We start from the raw sequence: 19375 nt of genomic DNA, 5'->3' as shown, positions 1-19375 counted from the left end.
TACCTTGAATTCTATATATAGGGGGACAAATATATAAGAGAGAAGCTAATTTGAAAGTTATTGTTATACTCAAAGAGCGAAATGATGGCTTGAGTCAGAGGATTAATTCTAGAGGCAATGAAAAGTGATTATGTTTGGAATATGCTTTGAAGATGAAGCAGATAGGATTTATTAATGGATGGACTAGATGCATGGTTATGAGAATAGGATGAACTTTAGGTTGTAGACTTCCAGCCTGAGGAATTGGGTGAATTAGAAGGGTTTTAGTGCAATGGGAAATACTGAGATTAAAGTAGGTTATAAAGGTGGAGTTTTTGAACTGTGGTGCTGGAGAAGACTCTTGAGAGTCCCTTGGACTGCAAGAAGATCCAACCAGTCCATTCTAAAGGAGATCAATCCTGGGTGTTCATTGGAAGGACTGATGCTAAAGCTGAAACTGCAATACTTTGGTCACCTCATGTGAAGAGTTGACTCACTGGAAAAGAGTCTGATGCTGGGAGGGATTGGGGGTGGGAGGAGACGGGGACGACAGAGAATGAGATGGCTGGATGGCATCACCGACTCGATGGACATGAGTTTGAGTGAACTCCGGGAGTTGGTGATGGACAGAGAGGCCTGGCGTGCTGTGATTCATGGGGTCGCAAAGAGTCGGACACGACTGAGCGACTGAACTGAACTGAACTGAATAAGGGTGGAGGAAGAAAGGAACCTAATCAGAGTTCTGTTTTGGATGTGTGAGCTTGGAAATATATGTTAATATTAGATATTCAAGCATAGATATCAGGTGAGAGAAAGTCACTCATTCGTGTCCGACTCTTTGTGACCCCATGGACTGTAGTCCTTGGAATTTTCTAGGCTGAATGCTGGAGTGGGTAGCCTTTCCCTTCTCCGGATATCAGGTTAACAAGTTATATTTACCAATTTGAAGTTCAGGAAAGATATCTGAGTTGAAGATTGACATTTGGGATTCATCACAGAGTAGATAGTTAGAGCCATGAGAAATGAGTAAATCACCTAAAGAGTGAGTACAGCTAGAGAAGAGACTCCACCATAAGTGACTAGGAAGAGATGAACTAGACACTAAAGGATACTCAGAAGAAGACATAATAAGATAGGGAGAAAAACTTCGGAGAGTGTTATTTAGGAAACCAGGAAGTAGGGAGTGTTTGATGTCCCCAGAGAATTGAGTAAGATGGTGTTTAAGAATTATTGATAGTTAACAACACTGTGTCATAAACTTGACATCTGCTAAGATGACACATCTTAAGTGGTATCTTGACGGGAAAAAGAAAAAGAAAAAAAGAAAATGATAATAGATATATTACTCAACCTGATTGTGGTAACTATTTCACAATGTAGGTGTACACCAAAACATCAAGCTGTAGACCTTAAATATATACAATTCTAAGTTATTAATTATACTTCAATTAAAAATGGAAAGACTGATTATTGATGCTTCAATAAACTGCACTGGAAAAACTAGATATCCACATGCAAAATAAATATATTCTCTTATACCATATACAAAAGTTAACTCAAATGGCCCGAAGACCTAAACAGAAGATCTGAAATTATAAAATTCAGAAAAAAGATAGATGAAAAGCTTCATGACATGGGGTGTTATAGCCAAGAAATCATTGCAAAATCTAAAGTGCAGGCACCAAAAGAAAAACAGATAAATAAACTGAACATCACGAAAATAAAAAACTTTTGTTCATCAAAGGACACTATTAAGAGAATGAAAATGTAACTTATAGTATGGGGAAAGCATTTGAAAATCATTTGCTGATAAGAGATTAAGATCTAGAAAACATATGCAATTTGTATGCAAAGCATATACAATATCTAGAAAAATAATGCAATTCACAATGGGCAAAAGATTTGAATCTAAATGGCCAATAAGCACAAGATACTCAACCTCACTAATCATTCAGTTCAGTTCAGTTCAGTCTTTCAGTTGTGTCTGACTCAACTCTTCACATGAGGTGGCCAAAGTATTGGAGTTTCAGCTTTAGCATCAGTCCTTCCAGTGAACACCCAGGAATGATCTCCTTTAGAATGGACTGGTTGGGGAAAAGCAAATCATAACATAATGGGCTACCATTTTATATCTGTTAGGATGACTATTATAAAAAAACAGATAATAACAAGTGTCAGTGTAAGTGCTAAAATTGGAACCCTGCCCATTGTTGGTGGGATTACAAAATGGTACAGCCACTGTAGAAAATGGCATGGTAGTTCCTTTAAAAAGTAAACATGGAATTACCATGATCTTTTCCTGACTCAACCTGGGTATCTTCCAGACTGCTCCCAACATCAGCATGTGAACCTTAAGTGTGGATCATGGAAACCTCCAGATAGACTTTGTCTCCTCAGCCTAACTCAGACTCTACTGACACAGGCTCTGTGTAGAAGATCTGCCTCAACCCAGTGTGTTCTGAAGACTCCAGGAGACAGAGGTGAGTTCTTTTCCCTTTGGGATAAACGTTAGGACATCTGAGCAGGATCCTGATATCTTTGTGGGAAGATAGGGGTGGCCTGCAGGATACAGTAGGAGATGTCGGGATGGCTCAGTAGAAGCTGTTGGGATGGTTCATAGAGTGAGTTCAGGTTAAAAGACAGAGCTTGCCATTGGGAAAACCAGCTTCCCCTCTAGGATCATGGCAGAATAGCGGATGCTGTGAACAGTCACAGTAGGAAAGTGTCCCCTTTAGTGTTGTTATTAATGGTTAATTAAGTGATAATAATGACATTGATAGTTATTCTCCAGTGATACATTGGATCCTCCCTAAATCATGAGAGGTGGGCAGGACTGGGATGAAGGTCTCCACATGATAGATAAAGAGACAATCCAAGGAGCAGAGAGGTTAATAGCCTCATCAAAGTCACAGACTGGGACTCAAACCTAATTTCTCACTCATAACCTTAGCTCACAGTTCTATCCACACTACAGCATAAAATCAAAACACCAGATTAAGTCAAACACAAAATGAATAACAAACCTTGACCTAGTTGTGGCTGAATCCTACTTATATAAGTCACACTCAGAAAGCACACACATCAGGCAGCTGTTTGCATATTCAGGGGAAGCTGTGTTCTCAGCAGGCCCTGCAGGAAGGAGGGTGAGGGTGGAGAGAGGCACAGTGGTCACTGAGACCCGAGGATGCGCTGCCTCCAGGGAGATGTGCCTGATGTAATAGGATTTGAGGGGAGCCAAGGGAGGGACCCCAGAGGACTGGAGACAGGGACAGAATGTCCCCAGAGTCACCCCAGAGAAGACACCAGGTCCATCTTGGGTCCCTTTTGGTGTACCTCAGGGACAGGGCCTGTTGTTTTCTTTTTCTTTTGGGAATAGAGTAACTAATCATGAAGATTAGCCAGACCTCTTTATAACTCTCTTTCCCACCCTTCCCTCACTAACAGAGGAAAATGGTACCATTTGTCCTAAAGCCTCCAGATATTGAATCAATCCTCATGTTGAGGGGTGAGAGCACATGACCTGTGGTGGATGGTGGATGGAGGGCAGGAGATCACAGGGCATGGTAAAGGAGTTGCACCACTGGCGTGAGAGTCCTGGGAGGGGGACTTCTGCTGGGATCAGCTGGCTCCCAGAGGACTGGAGCAGAGGCCTGGGGACACAGGTCTAATAAAGAGGCCAAGTGAGTTGGGGCTGGCAGAGAAAACCAGAATTACTGGTATTACAGCAGAAACCTGACTATATAGTAATCACTAGAGGGAAAAGTTTGAGTAAAGAGCCAATAGAAGAGTGAGTGCTTCATGTTTGAGAAGAACAGGTTAAATCAGGGACGTGAGCCTAGGGATCACAGGGCAGATCCATCTCTCATGGACTCTCATGCTCAGACAGAAAATTTACCTTTCCTGTGGCATGACCTCATCTCCTGACTTGAGGTCATGACTTCTCATCTTCTTTCATCCTCATCCTTGTATGTCTGTCCTTGTCTAAGAGGTGAACGTCTCTCACCCCTCCCCCTATACTTGATCTTCTACAAGCCTCAGGTCCTGCCATCCCATTATTATTAGAAGAAACCCTCCTCTGCCTCCAAGGCCTGTGCTCCTGTGTTGTGTGTTAGGGACCACCTCGTGCAGATCTTAGCTACATAACCCAGACCAGGTTAGTACCTCCTTCCTGTGAGTCCTACTTGCTCTCCTCCTGCCTCGGTCTGGCCCCACCTCATTCACAGCTGCTGAAGTAGTCTAGAGAAAAAAGGAGAGATCAAAAATAAGGAGATGGAAGGGACAGATCAGTTACACTTGCTTATTAAATGTTCAGCATCAATGAGAACTCTTTTTAGTGTGGTCCTATAGATTGACTCGGCATAAAAGCTAGAAGATGTGAAAGTGATTCCTTTATTTGCCCCTTATTTCCTCCATGATCACCTGGGGACTCTGTTTCCCAAACACATCATTCTGAGATGCTCTAAGATTAAAAATGTAGACTACCTAACAGTTTACTGCACTGACTGAAAGCTCTCTAGATATGGAGCCACATACGCTTTTGAGGGAGACATTGAAATAAATGACACAGGCTATCATTTGCTCATATTTTGACTGTGGAGGCAAGAAACAAGACAATGACACTCAAGGACTTGACAGAACACTCCTGCCAAGTGGGTGGAAGGGTGGTTGGAAAGAGAAGAAACCAGATAAGCAGAGTTGGATTGTGAATGACATTAGAGGTATATTTTTGTTGAATCAGAAAGAGGGAAGATGGTGGATTATTAGGCATTTTCAATAAGACTAGTCAATCAATAAGACTGAAGTTGTGTGGGCAAAGAACCTGGAGGGCCTGTGATGGAGTTCCTAGGAAGCAGGCCCTCAGGGAGGAAGATAGACCTGTTTGGAACTGGAGAAGCACATTCACTTAGGATAAAGGTGACACCATGGAGAAGAGGATATTCTTTCATTCATTCATGAATTATTAGCACGTTTCTCTACACGGATATAATATAAAAACACAGCCCCAGTGTCATGGGGCTTCCATGCTGTTGGTCCCAGTGCTGTCTTAGAGAAAATGTAGATGTACATTAGATGCGGAGACATTTCTAATTTAAAAAGAAAAAAAGAACCAAACCACTTCTTATTCTGACCTAGTTAGCCAAAGCTGATGAAAGGTTTTAGAGAATTTCCATCTTTGGAGGCACTTAAGAGATAGCCAGTAAAACTCACTTGGCATCAGATGGTATATTATCCAGCAGCAGAGAGGAGGAAGATTCTCCAGGAAAGGAGTCCTTCATGCATTTAGTTAAAAACTACCCACTGAGCACCAAACAGGTTCAATAGAGTCTGTGAATACAGAAATGAAGAAAGCACAATCCTTTTACTAAAAGCACTCACAGTCCAGTGAATGGACAAATGGGTGCATTAGCAACACAGATCATACTCTCCCCGTGTTATTTAATTCAGCTCATTAATAAATCTTCCTTCAAAACACTGAGAAAATCTACCTGGAGGAGTCCGAAAGGCTTCATCAAGAAGGTGCCAGGATCTTGGCCAGGTGTGGAAATAGGCAGAGGAAAGTATTCCAGATAAATAGTTGGAACTGAAAGCATGACTGTTTCAGGTAGTGGCAGATACTCCAGTGTGGCTGAACCTAGGATGACTATATAGAGGAAGGTTAAGAAGTGAGGCTAATAATATAGGCAAGACCAAGTTTCTATCCATGTTGAGTAGTTTTAAATTTTTCTTGTAGTCGTGAGATCTCCAGTGGTTTTCAGGAGGTCTGTCACACCACGGTAGATAGACTGGTGGTGGAAAACTATAGGGAGAGCTTTCTAGTGACACAAGCAATTGATGATGTAACTTCAGGAAGACAAAAAGGGCAGAAAGAGGAGATGAGCAGCATGAGAGTATTCAGGGGAAGGGTCCTGGGGCACGTTATTGAGAAAGATCTGGCAGAAACTGTATGACAGAAGCATAATGGAGAAGGGAGACGTGGAAAGGGATGAGGCTGAAAAATAAGCAGGGACTAGACCCTGCAGGAACCTGTAAGCCAGGGTGAGGAATGTGGATTCCATTGTTAGTATGGTGATACTAGTAATTCAAAGAAGATCTTAGCAAAGCCTGGCATAATATAAATTTGTCTTTTAATAGTCTCTTCAGCTGAAGTATGGAGAATGGATAATAGAGTGCCCACGATACAGACCACAGAGGTCAGTTAGGAAGCTTTCAAAGTCTGGGTGAAAGATGATGGTGATTTAAATGAATGTTAGCGGAGAAGGCAAGGGCAAGCCACTCCAGTACTCTTGCCTAGAAAATCCCATGGACAGAGGAGCCTGGTAGGCTGAAGCCCGTGGGGTCGCTAAGGGTCGGACACGACTGAGCGACTTCACTTTCACTTTTCACTTTCACACATTGGAGAAGGAAATGGCAACCCACTCCAGTGTTCTTGCCTGGAGAATCCCAGGGACAGGGGAGCCTGGTGGGCTTCTGTCTATGGGGTCACACAGAGTCGGACACGACTGAAGTGACTTAGCAGCAGCAGCAGCAGGAGAAAAAAAAAAGGGTAGGGAGTGAAATACATTTTGCAGATGGATAGGGTTTGCTAATGAACTGGATATAAAGGAAGAGATGAGGGATTAAACTAAGGATTTTCCCTGGGTTTCTGACCTCACTACTAGATGTGTTCAGTCACGTCTGATTCTTTTCAGCCCCATGGGCTGTAGCCTGCCAGGCTGCTCTCTGTCCATGGAATTTTCCAGGCAAGAATACTAGAGTGGGGTGCCTTTTCCTTCTCCAAGGGATCTTCCTGACCCAGGGATGGAAACCGTATCTTGAGTCTCTTGCATTGGCAGGCAGATTCTTTACCACTATCACCAGTGGGGAGCCCTCACTACCAGATGGACAACAGTAATATGTACTACCATGGACAAGTCATAGGGAGGAAATAGACTATGAGGAGATGAAAAGATGTGTTTTGGCTGTATTTTGTTTGAGGTGGCTGTGAAATATCTAAGTGGAGATATCCAACAAGTAGTCAGATATACTAGTCTGGAACTGAGAGTAGAAGGTATGCGTTTGAAAATTCCCTGAACAGAGATAGTTTAAAAAACCATCACAGGAACAGCACAGGAATGGCAGGAATTTATCCTTTTTATGGTTGAATAGTATTTCAGTTTGTATATATGCCACATTTTCTTTATCCATTCCTTCACTGTGCTAGGTGGGGAACACATGTACACCCGGGGCAGATTCATGTCAATGTATGGTAAAACCAATACAATAATATAATTAGCCTCCAATTAAAACAAATAAATTAAAAAAAAAGAAGTGAAAGGGAAAGAGAAATACATTGCTTCTTGCTTAAAAAAATTATCTCAGCTAACCCTCAGAAGAAAATTTTTATGTAGGAACTGAGAATAAAAATGGGACAGAATTCAAAATTTTAGAAACAAATGATCATGCATTTTCACAGTAAATGATGATCAAAGAAGAAAAAAGGAGATGAAAGATAACAAAAGGAAGAAGAATGGTATAAAATTTCAAGAAATTCAGAGGTTAGTCTTGCAGAAAGGTGATAGTGGAGCATCTCTTTTGAATGTCATGACTTCTAGAAAGAAAGCAGGTGAAGGTAGAAGTAGGTAGAAATGAAATCTAATGTTCAGAGAAGGAGAACAATAGGGCTTTTCACATTCTCAAGTTAGCTGGAGGTGGGGCTTTATGGCAAGGTTCCTGAATGTCAAGTAAGGACCTATAGAATCTTTTTTTCAATTCAGTTCAGTCACTCAGTTGTGTCACTCTTTGCGACCCCATGGACTGCCTGTCTAGCACCAACTCCTGGAGTTTTCTCAAACTCATGTCCATTGGGTTAGTGATGCCATCCAACCATCTCATCCTCTGTTGTCCCTTTCTCCTCCTGCCATCAATCTTTCCCAGTATCAGGGTCTTTTCCAATGAGTCAGTTCTTCACATCAGGTGGCCAAAGTATTGGAGTTTCAGCTTCAGCATCAAAGTATCAATTGTTATAGTTGAGATACTGTATATAAAGGGGCTAGTAAGGAAACAATCACACCAGGTATTAAAGAACATTGTTATTACCATCACTGTTTCTTTTTGTTTTACCCTGGGAGGTTTAAACCTGGAAGAGACATCCTTAAACTGCCTCCTTCAGACCTGGAGCCAATATGATGAGGGCAGGGGCTATCAAGTAGAATCAACACAGAAAGAATCTAATTTTTACTCTTACTCTTTAGAGGATTCTACTTCTCTGGAACCTGAGGAAAAGCTAGAGACTTCTAGAAACTTGTTCCCCACCCTCTCCTTAGACTTTACTTTCAATATAAAACCGCTTGCAGTTGCTTTGATATATAGTATGTCTTCCAAACCTGTGCACAGGTCATACACTCAGCCCAGTAAAGGGAGAAATTTCATTCCATACAGGTTCATATCTAGCTTTTGAAACTTTGGTTCGGTAATCCCCCTGTCCAGTTGAGCCCTGCCTTTGGAGTTTAATAGGTGAGCTATGACTCAAAGGCTCTTTGCTGGGGAACCTGATCCCACACTGCTGAGTGCTGTATGGGAGCAGAAGGCAACGCCCACTCACACCTGTTGGGAGACCTCTTGTTGGGCCAGAGACAACGTTTATGCTAAGATGCCTCCTTCCTGGACTACTCTTGGGAGTAGTTCTTTGCCCCCCTTTTCTATTTTCCCCACTTTGACAAATTTGTGTTGTGTGCTGATTGTGTATAATAAACCAAGTAACTTGTGAATTGGAGAAAAAAAAAAAGGTGACCTATGTTGTACATGATTTCCGCATGGTGTTTAGAAATAACTATTCACTAAGTCAATGCATTTGAATTGAGTCAAAGCTTAAAGTAAGGTTTCTCCCTTTAATAGATTTTACAGACCAACTCAAGACAATCTTTCTCAACTGATGATGAGGTACAAAAGAGCATTAGAGATTAACTTTCTCCATAGACTATATCTTAAATACATTAAATCAGATTTGTAATCAGCTTTGGAAGCAAACATTATCTGTGCTCATTCTAACACTGTCTAGGACAGGGCATTGTGGGCCAAGGATGAGATACTAATAGCAGACTGGACTCTACAAAACAAAGGAAAACATGTTTGTCACTAAATATCTTTTTTAATTTGTATTTTATATTGGAACATAGTTGACTAACTGTTAGTTTCAGATGTACAGCAAAGTGATTCAGTTATATGTATATATGTATCTTTCAGATTCTCTTGCACTTTAGGATATTACAGAATATTGAGGAACATTCCTTGTGAAACACAGTAGGTCTTTGTTTGTAATCTACTTTAAATACAGCAGTATATACATATCAATCTCAAAGTATCAATCTATCCCTTCCCCCCAGTGTTTACCCCCAGGTAACCATAAGTTCATTCTCTAAGTATGTGAGTCCTTCTATCCTGTAAATTCACTTGTATCATTTTTTTAGATTCCATATATAGGCAATATATCTTTCTGTCTGATTTCACTTAATACAATAATCTCCAGGTCCATCCATGTTGCTGCAAATGAAATTATTTCATTCTTTTTAATGGCTGAGTAATAACCCATGTTTTACACATGTCACATCTTTATCCATTCATCTGTCGATGGACGTTTAAGATGCTTCCATGTGTTGCTATGGTAAACAGTGCTGCAGTGAACATTGTGGTATATGTATCCTTTTGAACTATGTTTTTCTCTTGATATATGCCTGGGAGTGTGATTTTTGGATCATAAGGTAGCTCTATTTTTTTTTTTTTTTTAAGGAAGCTGCATACTGTTCTCCATAGTGACTGTACAAAGTTATATTCCCATCAACAGTGTAGGAGGGTTCCCTTTTCTTCACACCCTCTCCAGATTGTTTGTAGACTTTTTAATGAGGACCATTCTCAATGAGGACCATTCTAACTGGTGTGGGAATCTGCTTCAGTGGAAATTGTTCTGCCTGCACAAGAGTCGCTCCCTGGCCAAAGTGGGTTCCAGTCAGGTACAGAGGAAGAGACCATGCTTCTTTCGCTCCAGGGGTTTCTTCCTCCTTCAGCTCCCGCCTGAGTTGGTAGGGATGTGTCAGTTGCTATCAAGTTCCCTAGCCCCTGCATTTCCCTTCTTGCAACATTAGCAGTGCTGTTGTTTATTCACTGGAGTTTTGACTTGCATTTCTCTAATACTTAGCGATGTTAAATAACTTTCCATGTTCTGGTTGGCTGTCTGTATGTTTTCTTTGGAGAAATATCTATTTAGGTCATCTCATTTTCTGATTGGGTTGTTTTATTGATATTGAACTTCGTGAGCTGTTTGTAAATTTTGGAGACTAATCCCTTGTTGGTTGCATTGTTTGCAAATATTTTCTCCCATTCTGTGGGTTGTCTTAAAAAAAAAAAGATTTGGAAATCAAAAACAACTTGTCTTTTCAACTTTTCCTGTATATCTGGGGTTCTCTGAGCCACAAAGGATCTGGTTAACTAATTTGAAATTTCTCAGATTATCCTGACCCAGACCTGCATGTTGCAATATGCCTTGCGTGTCCTCAGTCATATCTGACTCTTTGCAACCCCATGGACTGTAGCCAGCTCCCCTGCCCCTCGCCACCCCCAGGCTCCTCTGTTCATGGGATTGTCCAGGCAGGAGTACTGGAGTGAGCTGCTATTTCCTCCTCTAGGGGGTCTTCCCCACTCAGGGATCAAACCCATGTTTCTCGCATCTCCTGCATTGGCAAGTGAATTCTTAACTGCTGTGCCACCTTGGAAGTCCTGCCATATGCTGTCAAATCTGGATTTTCTGGTGGCTTTGGACACACTCCTTCCACCTTATGAAAACTTCTTTGGCACTCCTTTTCAGAGCCCCACCAAGATTCCCTCTCTTTAGTTAAAGCTTTCTCTTCTAGGACATAGAATCCAGGTCATTTATGTCTTACACTGGATCTGTGGTGGGAATTGCATTTTTCTGGTGCTCAGGTAGGATTCCCAGGCAGCAACATGTAGTGTATCTGCCTCTTCTAGGCTTTTTCTAGCACTATCCTCCTCTCTTCTTCAGTCAACAGGGTAGTTAGTACACTTTGGACATCAGCCCAACTTGAGTTGTGGGTTGCAGAGATGGAGAATAAGTTTTCTATCCTTTAGGGTCATTCAATAACTTGGCATATTTTTCTAGTTGAACAAGTCTGATGTGAAAAACGAGAGTAAAAATAAAGTTTTGGGGGTCGGGGTGTTGGTAAAAGAGCATATCCACACAAATCTTGCTTCCTGATCTTGGGCATTTATTCTTTCAGTGGCAATCTGCCTCAGCAGGAACTGTTCTGTCTGAACAAGAGCGGCTCCCTGACCAAAGTGGGTACCCTTTCAGGTACAGGAGGGAGAGACTGTCCTCTTATCTCGCAAGGGGTTTCCTCCTCCTCCAGCTCCCACCAGAGCTGGTAGGGGTGTGTCATTTGCTATCAAGCTCCCCAGGCCCTGCTTTTCCCCATTCTGCCCTCCATGCAACTGTAGCAGTGCTGTTGTTTGTTTGCAAAGTTATTTCCAGCTCTTCTATGACCCAATAGACTATAGCCCACCAGGCTCCTCTGTCCATTGGATTTTCTAGGCAAGAAATACTGGAGTGGGTTGCCATTTCCTTTTCCAGGGGATCTTTCCCATCCAGGGTTGAACCTACATCTCCTGCATTGCAGGTGGATTTTTTACCACTGAGCCACCTGGGAAGCCATGGCAGTGCTGTAGGAGCATTTATTTGTTCAATTTGTTCATCACTTAAATTCCTGAAAATTGGATACAACTTTAATATTTGCTTATTGGAGGGAATTTCTTTTTTTTGTATCATAATTCTGGGCATGTTACATTTTCTCTGAGGTCTCCCTTTGATACATCATAAAAGTTTATACATAAGGAACTTCACTCCACTTTTATTCCTTTTCACAAAACAAGACAGTTCTAATAGAAGGTATTACAATTCAGAGAGACATTAGGGGGCCATTGTTCTCCAGATCCTGAGGAGCACTGAGGAAAAGCAATGTTTGAAGAGAACGCTAGTTTATTTCTTTTCATTGGTACATAACTAAAATTCCTAACTCTTTAAAATATACCCTAGACAGCTACAAAATGGCACAGAGCTGAGTTACCCAGTGTTAGCTGTTCACAGCCTGTGCTGTCAAATAGCAAGTGAGCAACTACAAGGAGGTCTCTCGGGGTTAGATTCCATAGTGTGATAGGGAATAATCCCACCCAAATCAATACCCCATCACAGACAGAGCTAAATGATTAAGAGAAAAATATCACATGCAGAGCCAGTGCATATGAGCTCTGATACTTGTCAGAGGCATCTCAACAAGCAAGTGGCTTATTTCCTTGATCACAGACTCAAAAGCAGCATCATTGCTGTTTATTTGTAGAGCATGGCATCACCGACTCGATGGACATGAGTTTGCGTGAACTCCAGGAGTTGGTGATGGACAGGGAGGCCTGGTGTGCTGTGATTCATGGGGTCGCAAAGAGTCGGACACCACTGAGCGACTGAACTGAACTGAACTGAGCAAGGAGAATAACCAGCTAATGCTCAAAGACCCCAATCTTTCTAATGGCTTTCAGGAAAGGGGTTTTAAAGACTGAAAATAAAGGCAAAGGGTCTTAAGTTCATGATCAGCTTATGGGTTCTTCTGGTTAGTTGGGTCATAAGCAAAAAATATTCATGGTATTTTGGTCATCACTCTTCTTGCTCCAGATTGACTGGGTCTCTGTGGCCCTGGTCAGCAGTTTCTATCTGGTGGGGTCCTGATTTCTGTAAAAAATGACTCAAGTATGTGTATGTGTTAATTGCACAGTTGTGTTTGACTCTTTGCCACTCCATGGACTCCACCTACCGGGCTCCGCTGTCCATGGAATTCGCCAGGCAAGAATACTTGTGTGGGTTGCCATTTCCTTCTCCAGGACTCAGATATATGTACCAGACTGTTATCTATACCCCTTGGGGAGAAACTAGGAGTCTCGTGACTGTTTTATGGTTGAAGTGTTGTTCAAACTATTACTTTTTGCTTGACTGGTCTTTTTTCTGCATTTCCTCACTTCTCTAATAACTAGTCAAGTTTGCTCTTTGGAATTCGGAAGGTCTAGGAGACTAATTGGGCGTCTCAGATGGTGCTAATGATACAGAATCTGCCTGCCAATGCAGAAGATTTAAGAGATGAGGATTCAATCCCTGGGGGAGGGGGGGTAGATTCCCTGGAGGAGGCAACCTCCAGGTTGCAAGTCAACCCGCTCCAGTAAACTTGCCTGGAGAATCCCATGGACAGAGGAGCCTGGCAGGCTACAGTCCATAGGATTGCAAAAGAGTTGGACACAACTGAGTGACTAACACACAGACTAAAGGTTTTTTTTTAAACAAAAACAAGCAGGGAACACAGACGAGCTCGTATGTGGGAAGTCCCCACAGGGTCCTGGTTGACTTCAAATTTGTGCCTTGATTAATCTGACTAATCATTGTCTCTTGCATCTCCTGGTCATTTCATTATAGTCTTTGCCTTCCAACAATTTAAGTTTTTCAAACTGGGGTAAATTTGCTTGGGGCCCTTTAACGTTAGGGGACAAATAGAGGAGAGGGTTCCATTGGTCTATTCCAATCTCTGATATTGCTGCATCAGCACCTTTGTTTTAACTCCATCATTGCCCACTTTATTCTGTTTCTCAATCATGTAAACTGTCACTCTGCAAGAGTTCCTTGACACTCCCTTTTGTTTTTCCCCATTTTCTAAATTAATTTAATGTTTTGGTATCAATCAGACCCATACAGGGGAGCTGAGAGAACAAACCTGATAAGGCTTCTCAAACCATTAATTTTGTAGTAGCAGCTGCGACTGAGCGACTTCACTTTCACTTTTCACTTTCACACATTGGAGAAGGAAATGGCAACCCACTCCAGTGTTCTTGCCTGGAGAATCCCAGGGACGGGGGAGCCTGGTGGGCTTTTGTCTATGGGTCGCACAGAGTCGGACACGACTGAAGTGACTTAGCAGCAGCAGCAGCTGTGATTCATGGGGTCGCAAAGAGTCGGACACGACTGAGCAACTGAACTGAATTGAAAGTTACAGAAGGGACTTCCCCGGTGGCTCAGCCGTGAAGAATCCACCTGCAATGCAGGGGAAGCAGGAGATGCGGGTTCGAGTTCTGGGTCAGGAAAATCGCCTGGAGGGGGAGAGTATGGCAACCCACTCCAGTATTCTTGCCTGAAGAAATCCCATGGACGGAGGAGGTGGTCTGCAGTCCATAGGATCTCTCAGAGTTGGACAGGAATGAAGTGGCTTAGCGTGCGTGTTATCAACACACGTGCTTCCACTCTGTAGCACTCATATCCAAAGGCGCATGCCCACACTGGCTGTTCTCACGGTGTGTGTTAGCAGATGTTCTTCAGTGAGCTGGTCCTGGCCCACTGAGGACAGTCCTTTGACACTGTATCTTCTGTTTCAGTAGTTTCTTTGTTCCGTTGTTGTTCAGTCACTTAGTTGCGCCCTACTCTTTGTGATCCCATGGATTGATTGCCGCAGGCCAGGCTCCTCAGTCCTCCACTATCTTCTGCAGTTTGCTCTAATTCATGTCCATTGAGTTGGTGGTGCACCTCATCCTCTGCCACCCGCTTCTCCTCCTGCCTTCAATCTTTCCCAGCATCAGGGTCTTTTCCAATAAGTTGATTCTTCGTATCAGGTGGCCAAAGTACTGGAGCTTCAGCACCAGTCCTTCCAATGAATATTCAGGGTTGATTTCCTTTAGGATTCACTGGTTGGATCTCCTTGCAGTCCAAGGGACTCTCAAAAGTCCTCTCTAGCACCACCATTCAAAAGCATTGATTCTTTGGCCCTTCGCCTAAATTGGTTAGCATCATGGTGTGCTTTTAGCTGGTATTTCTAACTACCTTCTTCCACTATTCATTCCATGTTAACTGCCTTCAGCATGCACCTCAGCTTTTCATGGTTCTTTACTTAGTAGAATAATCAAACTTTATTACCGTAGAATATAGTCCATTAGTAGTCCTGCCTGAATTGAGTTATTACTGTTTTCTATTGGGGGGCTTCCCCAGTGGCTCAGTGATAAAGAATCTGCCTGTAATGCAGGAGCTGCAGGAGACATGGGTTTGATCCCTGGGTTGGGAAGATTCCCCTGGAGGGGAGGGCATGACTACCCACTCCAGTATTCTTGCCTGGAGAATTCCATGGACAGAGAAGCCTGGGTGCCTACAGTCCACAGGTTGCAAAGAGTTGTACATGATTGAAGTGATTTGGTAAGTTTTCCCTTGACCTTAATCACAGGGCACAGTAATACCAGGAGACACCCTAAGGAATCTCCTCCGTATCCAGATAAATTCTTCCTTACTTGCATTGTGGAGTAATAGTTCATTTACTCCTTGGTAGTAATGATCAGTCACCCCAGTTCACACAGTAATTCCCTACTTTTCCTTTTGATTTGGATGTGAGCTCAAAGTGACCAGGTGGTGGTCTTAACTTTCAGTTCAATGGAATCATTGTGTGTCCTAGTAGAAGCATCATTTCCTAAGACTTCTAGGTCAACAAGGCCTAAGATCATGGAAAGAGACAACATTTTGCTAATAGTTCACCAGGGGAATAGTGTCACTCCCACTTTGCCCCTTGATTCCTAGACCTGTGAATCCTGACTATGGGGAAAAAATTAGTATTAATACTATATATCAGATGCTGACTCAGGGCATATGCAGCCTTTTGGAGAACTTTCTGAAGCCCTGCAAGGCATTGCTACCTAGTTGGCACTGTATCTGTCTTCAAAAGCCCATGCCACTGTCCTAGCTGCTTCAGGGTGATGGGAAACATGATTAACATTAGTGAATTCCATGAACATGGGATCATTATGTCATCTATGAACTGAATTCTTACCAGAAGCAATGCAATATCATAATGGTGGATAAGGCATTCTATAAATCCATAGATAAGTTTGGAAGAGGGCTTCCCTGAGAGCTCAGCTGCTAAAGAATCCACCTGCAATGCAGGAGACCTGGGTTCGATCCCTGGGTTGGGAAGACGGCCTGGAGAAGGGAATGGCTACCCACTCCAGTATTCTGGCCTGAAGAATTCCATGGGGAGAGGACCTTGGCAGGCTGCAGTCCATGGGGTCACAAAGAGCTGAACATGAATGAACAACTCCCACACAAGTTTGGAAGAAGCATTGCATACAGGGAAGGAAAAACCATATCCCAAATGTCTATTCCAATAAGAACTAAACACTGCCCCCCCCGCAACTTGCATGATGGAAGCAGTCTAGTGTAATCAAACTATGCCACGGTAACTGGCTCAGATCCTTGAGACCATCATTCATGTGTGTGCCTACGATGCAAGCTGCGATATGACATGGGCCTGGAAATGCTTTTTCAGAGACTATCAGGTTTCTTGGTTTTCAGAATTGAAACTTATTACTGAAGAAAAAGATCACAATAAAAAATAACATCGTTGTATAAGAGACCTTCATGAAAACTGGGTATGAGACTCTTTTACAAAGAACTGACTGAAGGAGTGTTTAATTATAAGAAACCAAAGTAGAAAGTTAAATGAAAGTGGTATCAATTTGGGGATATAATAGAAGAAGAAATAATGCATTTTCTTTTCTTTATAAATATTTGGTCTTGAACTGTCATGAGTTGGAATGCAACAAAGAGCTCACAATTCCATCAGTCAGCTTTCCCTGGGTTATGTGATGAAACAACTCCCAAATCTAAGTGGTTTACTAAAAAAATACAAACAAACAAACAAAAAAAACACAAAATCATCTTTGCTCATGTTATAGGAACACTATGGGTCAGCTGTGGCTATATTCCAGTCTGTGAGTCAGATTCACATCTGCTTCATTTGTATTTTCAATCTTGGTCTAGGGTGAATAAAAGCTCTGGGAGCATAATCATTCTTGTAAGCAGAGAAGAAAAGTGAGTGACTGAGCCAAGCTACAGACACACTTTAACATCTTTTATTATTGTGGCACATTTCAAGACCACTAAATTCCACTGGCTAAAGAAAGTCACATAGCAAAGATTTAACATTCCTGGAGAAAGAAAATTCCTCTCCCGTGATAGAGCGATAAGAGAATAAATATCTGAACAATAATTCAGCCTACCACAATTATGTATTGTAACTCATATCTTTAGCTTCAGAAGTCTTAACTTCATGATGGAACGGTGTTAATGACTGTTTCTACATTTCATAGCCTAAAGATGGTATTCGACTCTTCATTCACTCAATAAATATTACAATTAGTGGTTTTAGAGACAAAAGACATACACATGTGAAGAGTTAGTTACATGATGATATGTTTCTATAAATGGATGTCAGGAGAAGACGCCTGATAAGTGTTCAGTAAAAAGTTGGCCATTAGTATGAGTCTGAAAGGAATTCAGAAACTGACTCAATGGGAGGAGTGTCTCATTAGACATGGAGCTGTTCAACGGTAGAGCTAATAACATTGAATGGTAGTTGGCTAAAGAGTGGCAGAGGCTAAAGGCCACTTATCAGAAAGGATTTGGAGGCAATTTTAGTAGTACTAGTTGCAGTATTGGCATTTGGGTTTTAAAATTTGTGGACCCCCCCAAAAAATAAATAAAATTTGTGGACCCAGAGGGATGATATGGGGAGGGAGGTGGGAGGGCGGTTCAAGATGGAGAACACATGTGCACCCGGGGTGGATTCATGTCAATGTATGGCAAAACCAATACAATATTGTAAAGTAATTAGCCTCCAATTAAATAAATTAAAAAATACAGCTCAACAAAACAAAAAAATTTGTGGTTCAATTCCTCAGTCTAGATGAAGAGCTGACCAAAATCTCAGCTTCTTGTACCAATCTCAGCCAGTATTTCTACTGACTTTCACCTAGATGACAGCAATGCTTTGGGAGGGTCTTTATGTTGTACTTACGCATGTGATGAGCCTACAAGAATAGGTCAGACCTCTGCTATGAAACTATAGGGACATATCTGGTTTGATGTGACTGGATTTGTGAGCAATCAGACTTACACTGGAGAATTGCCAAACTCAAATTTTCCTATTGAGGTTTTTCCTCTCCATCTCAGTTCAGTATCCACTGGACTGATGGGTTCTGGACTAGTGCCTAAGAAAATAAAAGTACATATCTATACATTCTTTCTCCAGAATAGACTCAGCACATGATCACGAATCTGCTTGGTCTTGACACCATAGATGATGGGGTTGACCATGGGTGGGAAAAGAAGATAAAAGATAGCAAGCAGTATGTGGACATGAGGGGCAGCCCGCTGAGCCACACGGTGCATCACTGAGGAGATGACCACAGGTGTGTAGGTGGACAAGATAGCACCTATGTGGGACACACAGGTCCCAAAGGCCTTGTAGCGGGCCTCCTGAGAGGCAAGCTGGAGAACTGCCCGGAGGATGAAGATGTAAGACAAGGTAACAAAGAGCAGGTCCAACACCACAATGAACATGGCCACAGCAATGCCATAGATGTTGTTGAAGCGAGTGTCCCCACAGGCCAGCCTTACCACGGCCATGTGCTCACAGTAGCAGTGGGCAATCACTGGACCTCGGCAGTAGTGGAAGCGTCTGAGCAGGAAGGGGAGTGGAGTCATTAGTGTCACAGCCCGAGTCACAGCAGCCAAGCCGATCCTGGTGATAAGTGGCCCAGTGAGGATGGTGCTGTAGTGCAGTGGCTTGCAGATGGCCACATAGCGGTCAAAGGCCATGGCCAGCAGCACTGCCGACTCCATGATGGAGAAGGAATGGAGAAAGAACATCTGGACCAGACAGGCATAGAAGTTGATCTCTCGATCTCTAAACCAAAAAATAGCCAGCATTTTGGGAAGTGTTGTAGAAGAGAGGACAAGATCAATGATTGCCAGCATGGCCAAAAACATGTACATGGGCTCGTGGAGGGCTGTATCACCTCGAATAATGAAGAGAAGCATGCAGTTGCCTAGAAGAGCCAAAGTATAGGCGAAGCAGAAGGGAATAGAGATCCAGACATGCAGGTGCTCTAAACCTGGAATTCCTACCAAAAGGAAGGCAGCTGGATGGGTTGACGTAATATTAGAGGCTGCCATGGTTCCTGGAAATTCTCCTTCATCAGTTTTTACAAGGTAGCTTCTCCTATGTATAACTTCCTGGGAGCATTAGCCCTTATTTCCATTGCTGGACCTTGAACAAAATCAGTTATTAGTCCTCATAGACATGGAGAAGTATAACCCACATTTCTGCCCTCAAGGAACTCAATCTCATTTAGTAGATAGAACATTACACATCATTAAAATGGATATCACAAGACAGTTTCATAAAAGAACAGAGAAAAACTAGTGTTTTCTGTGTTCATGGTGATGTCAAATATCCTGATAAAAAGAAGTAAAAATACATTTAAGCCAATTAATTTTCTTTAA

The 19375-nt window shown here is 42.4% G+C and overlaps 1 protein-coding gene across 1 annotated transcript; it reads right to left on the bottom strand.

Annotated features, from left to right (window-relative positions):
- Positions 1-18100: 18100 nt before the first annotated feature.
- On the bottom strand, positions 18101-19045 carry LOC129554002 (olfactory receptor 52K1). The gene has a single exon (XM_055422662.1). The coding sequence runs from the start codon at positions 19043-19045 to the stop codon at positions 18101-18103; it is 945 nt and encodes a 314-aa protein (XP_055278637.1).
- Between the last annotated feature and the right edge of the window lie 330 nt (positions 19046-19375).

Source organism: Moschus berezovskii, chromosome 14 (genome assembly GCF_049115385.1).
Source record: "Moschus berezovskii isolate FMDL1 chromosome 14, NW_MosBer_1.0, whole genome shotgun sequence".
In the NCBI taxonomy this organism is placed as follows: domain Eukaryota; kingdom Metazoa; phylum Chordata; class Mammalia; order Artiodactyla; family Moschidae; genus Moschus; species Moschus berezovskii.
Note: the sequence above shows the minus strand (reverse complement) of the source record. Positions and strands in the feature narration are given on the sequence as shown.

Excerpts from the sequence above, each read along its gene's own strand:
- LOC129554002 (XM_055422662.1), bottom strand. The coding sequence starts at position 19,045 with ATGGCAGCCTCTAATATTACGTCAACCCATCCAGCTGCCTTCCTTTTG.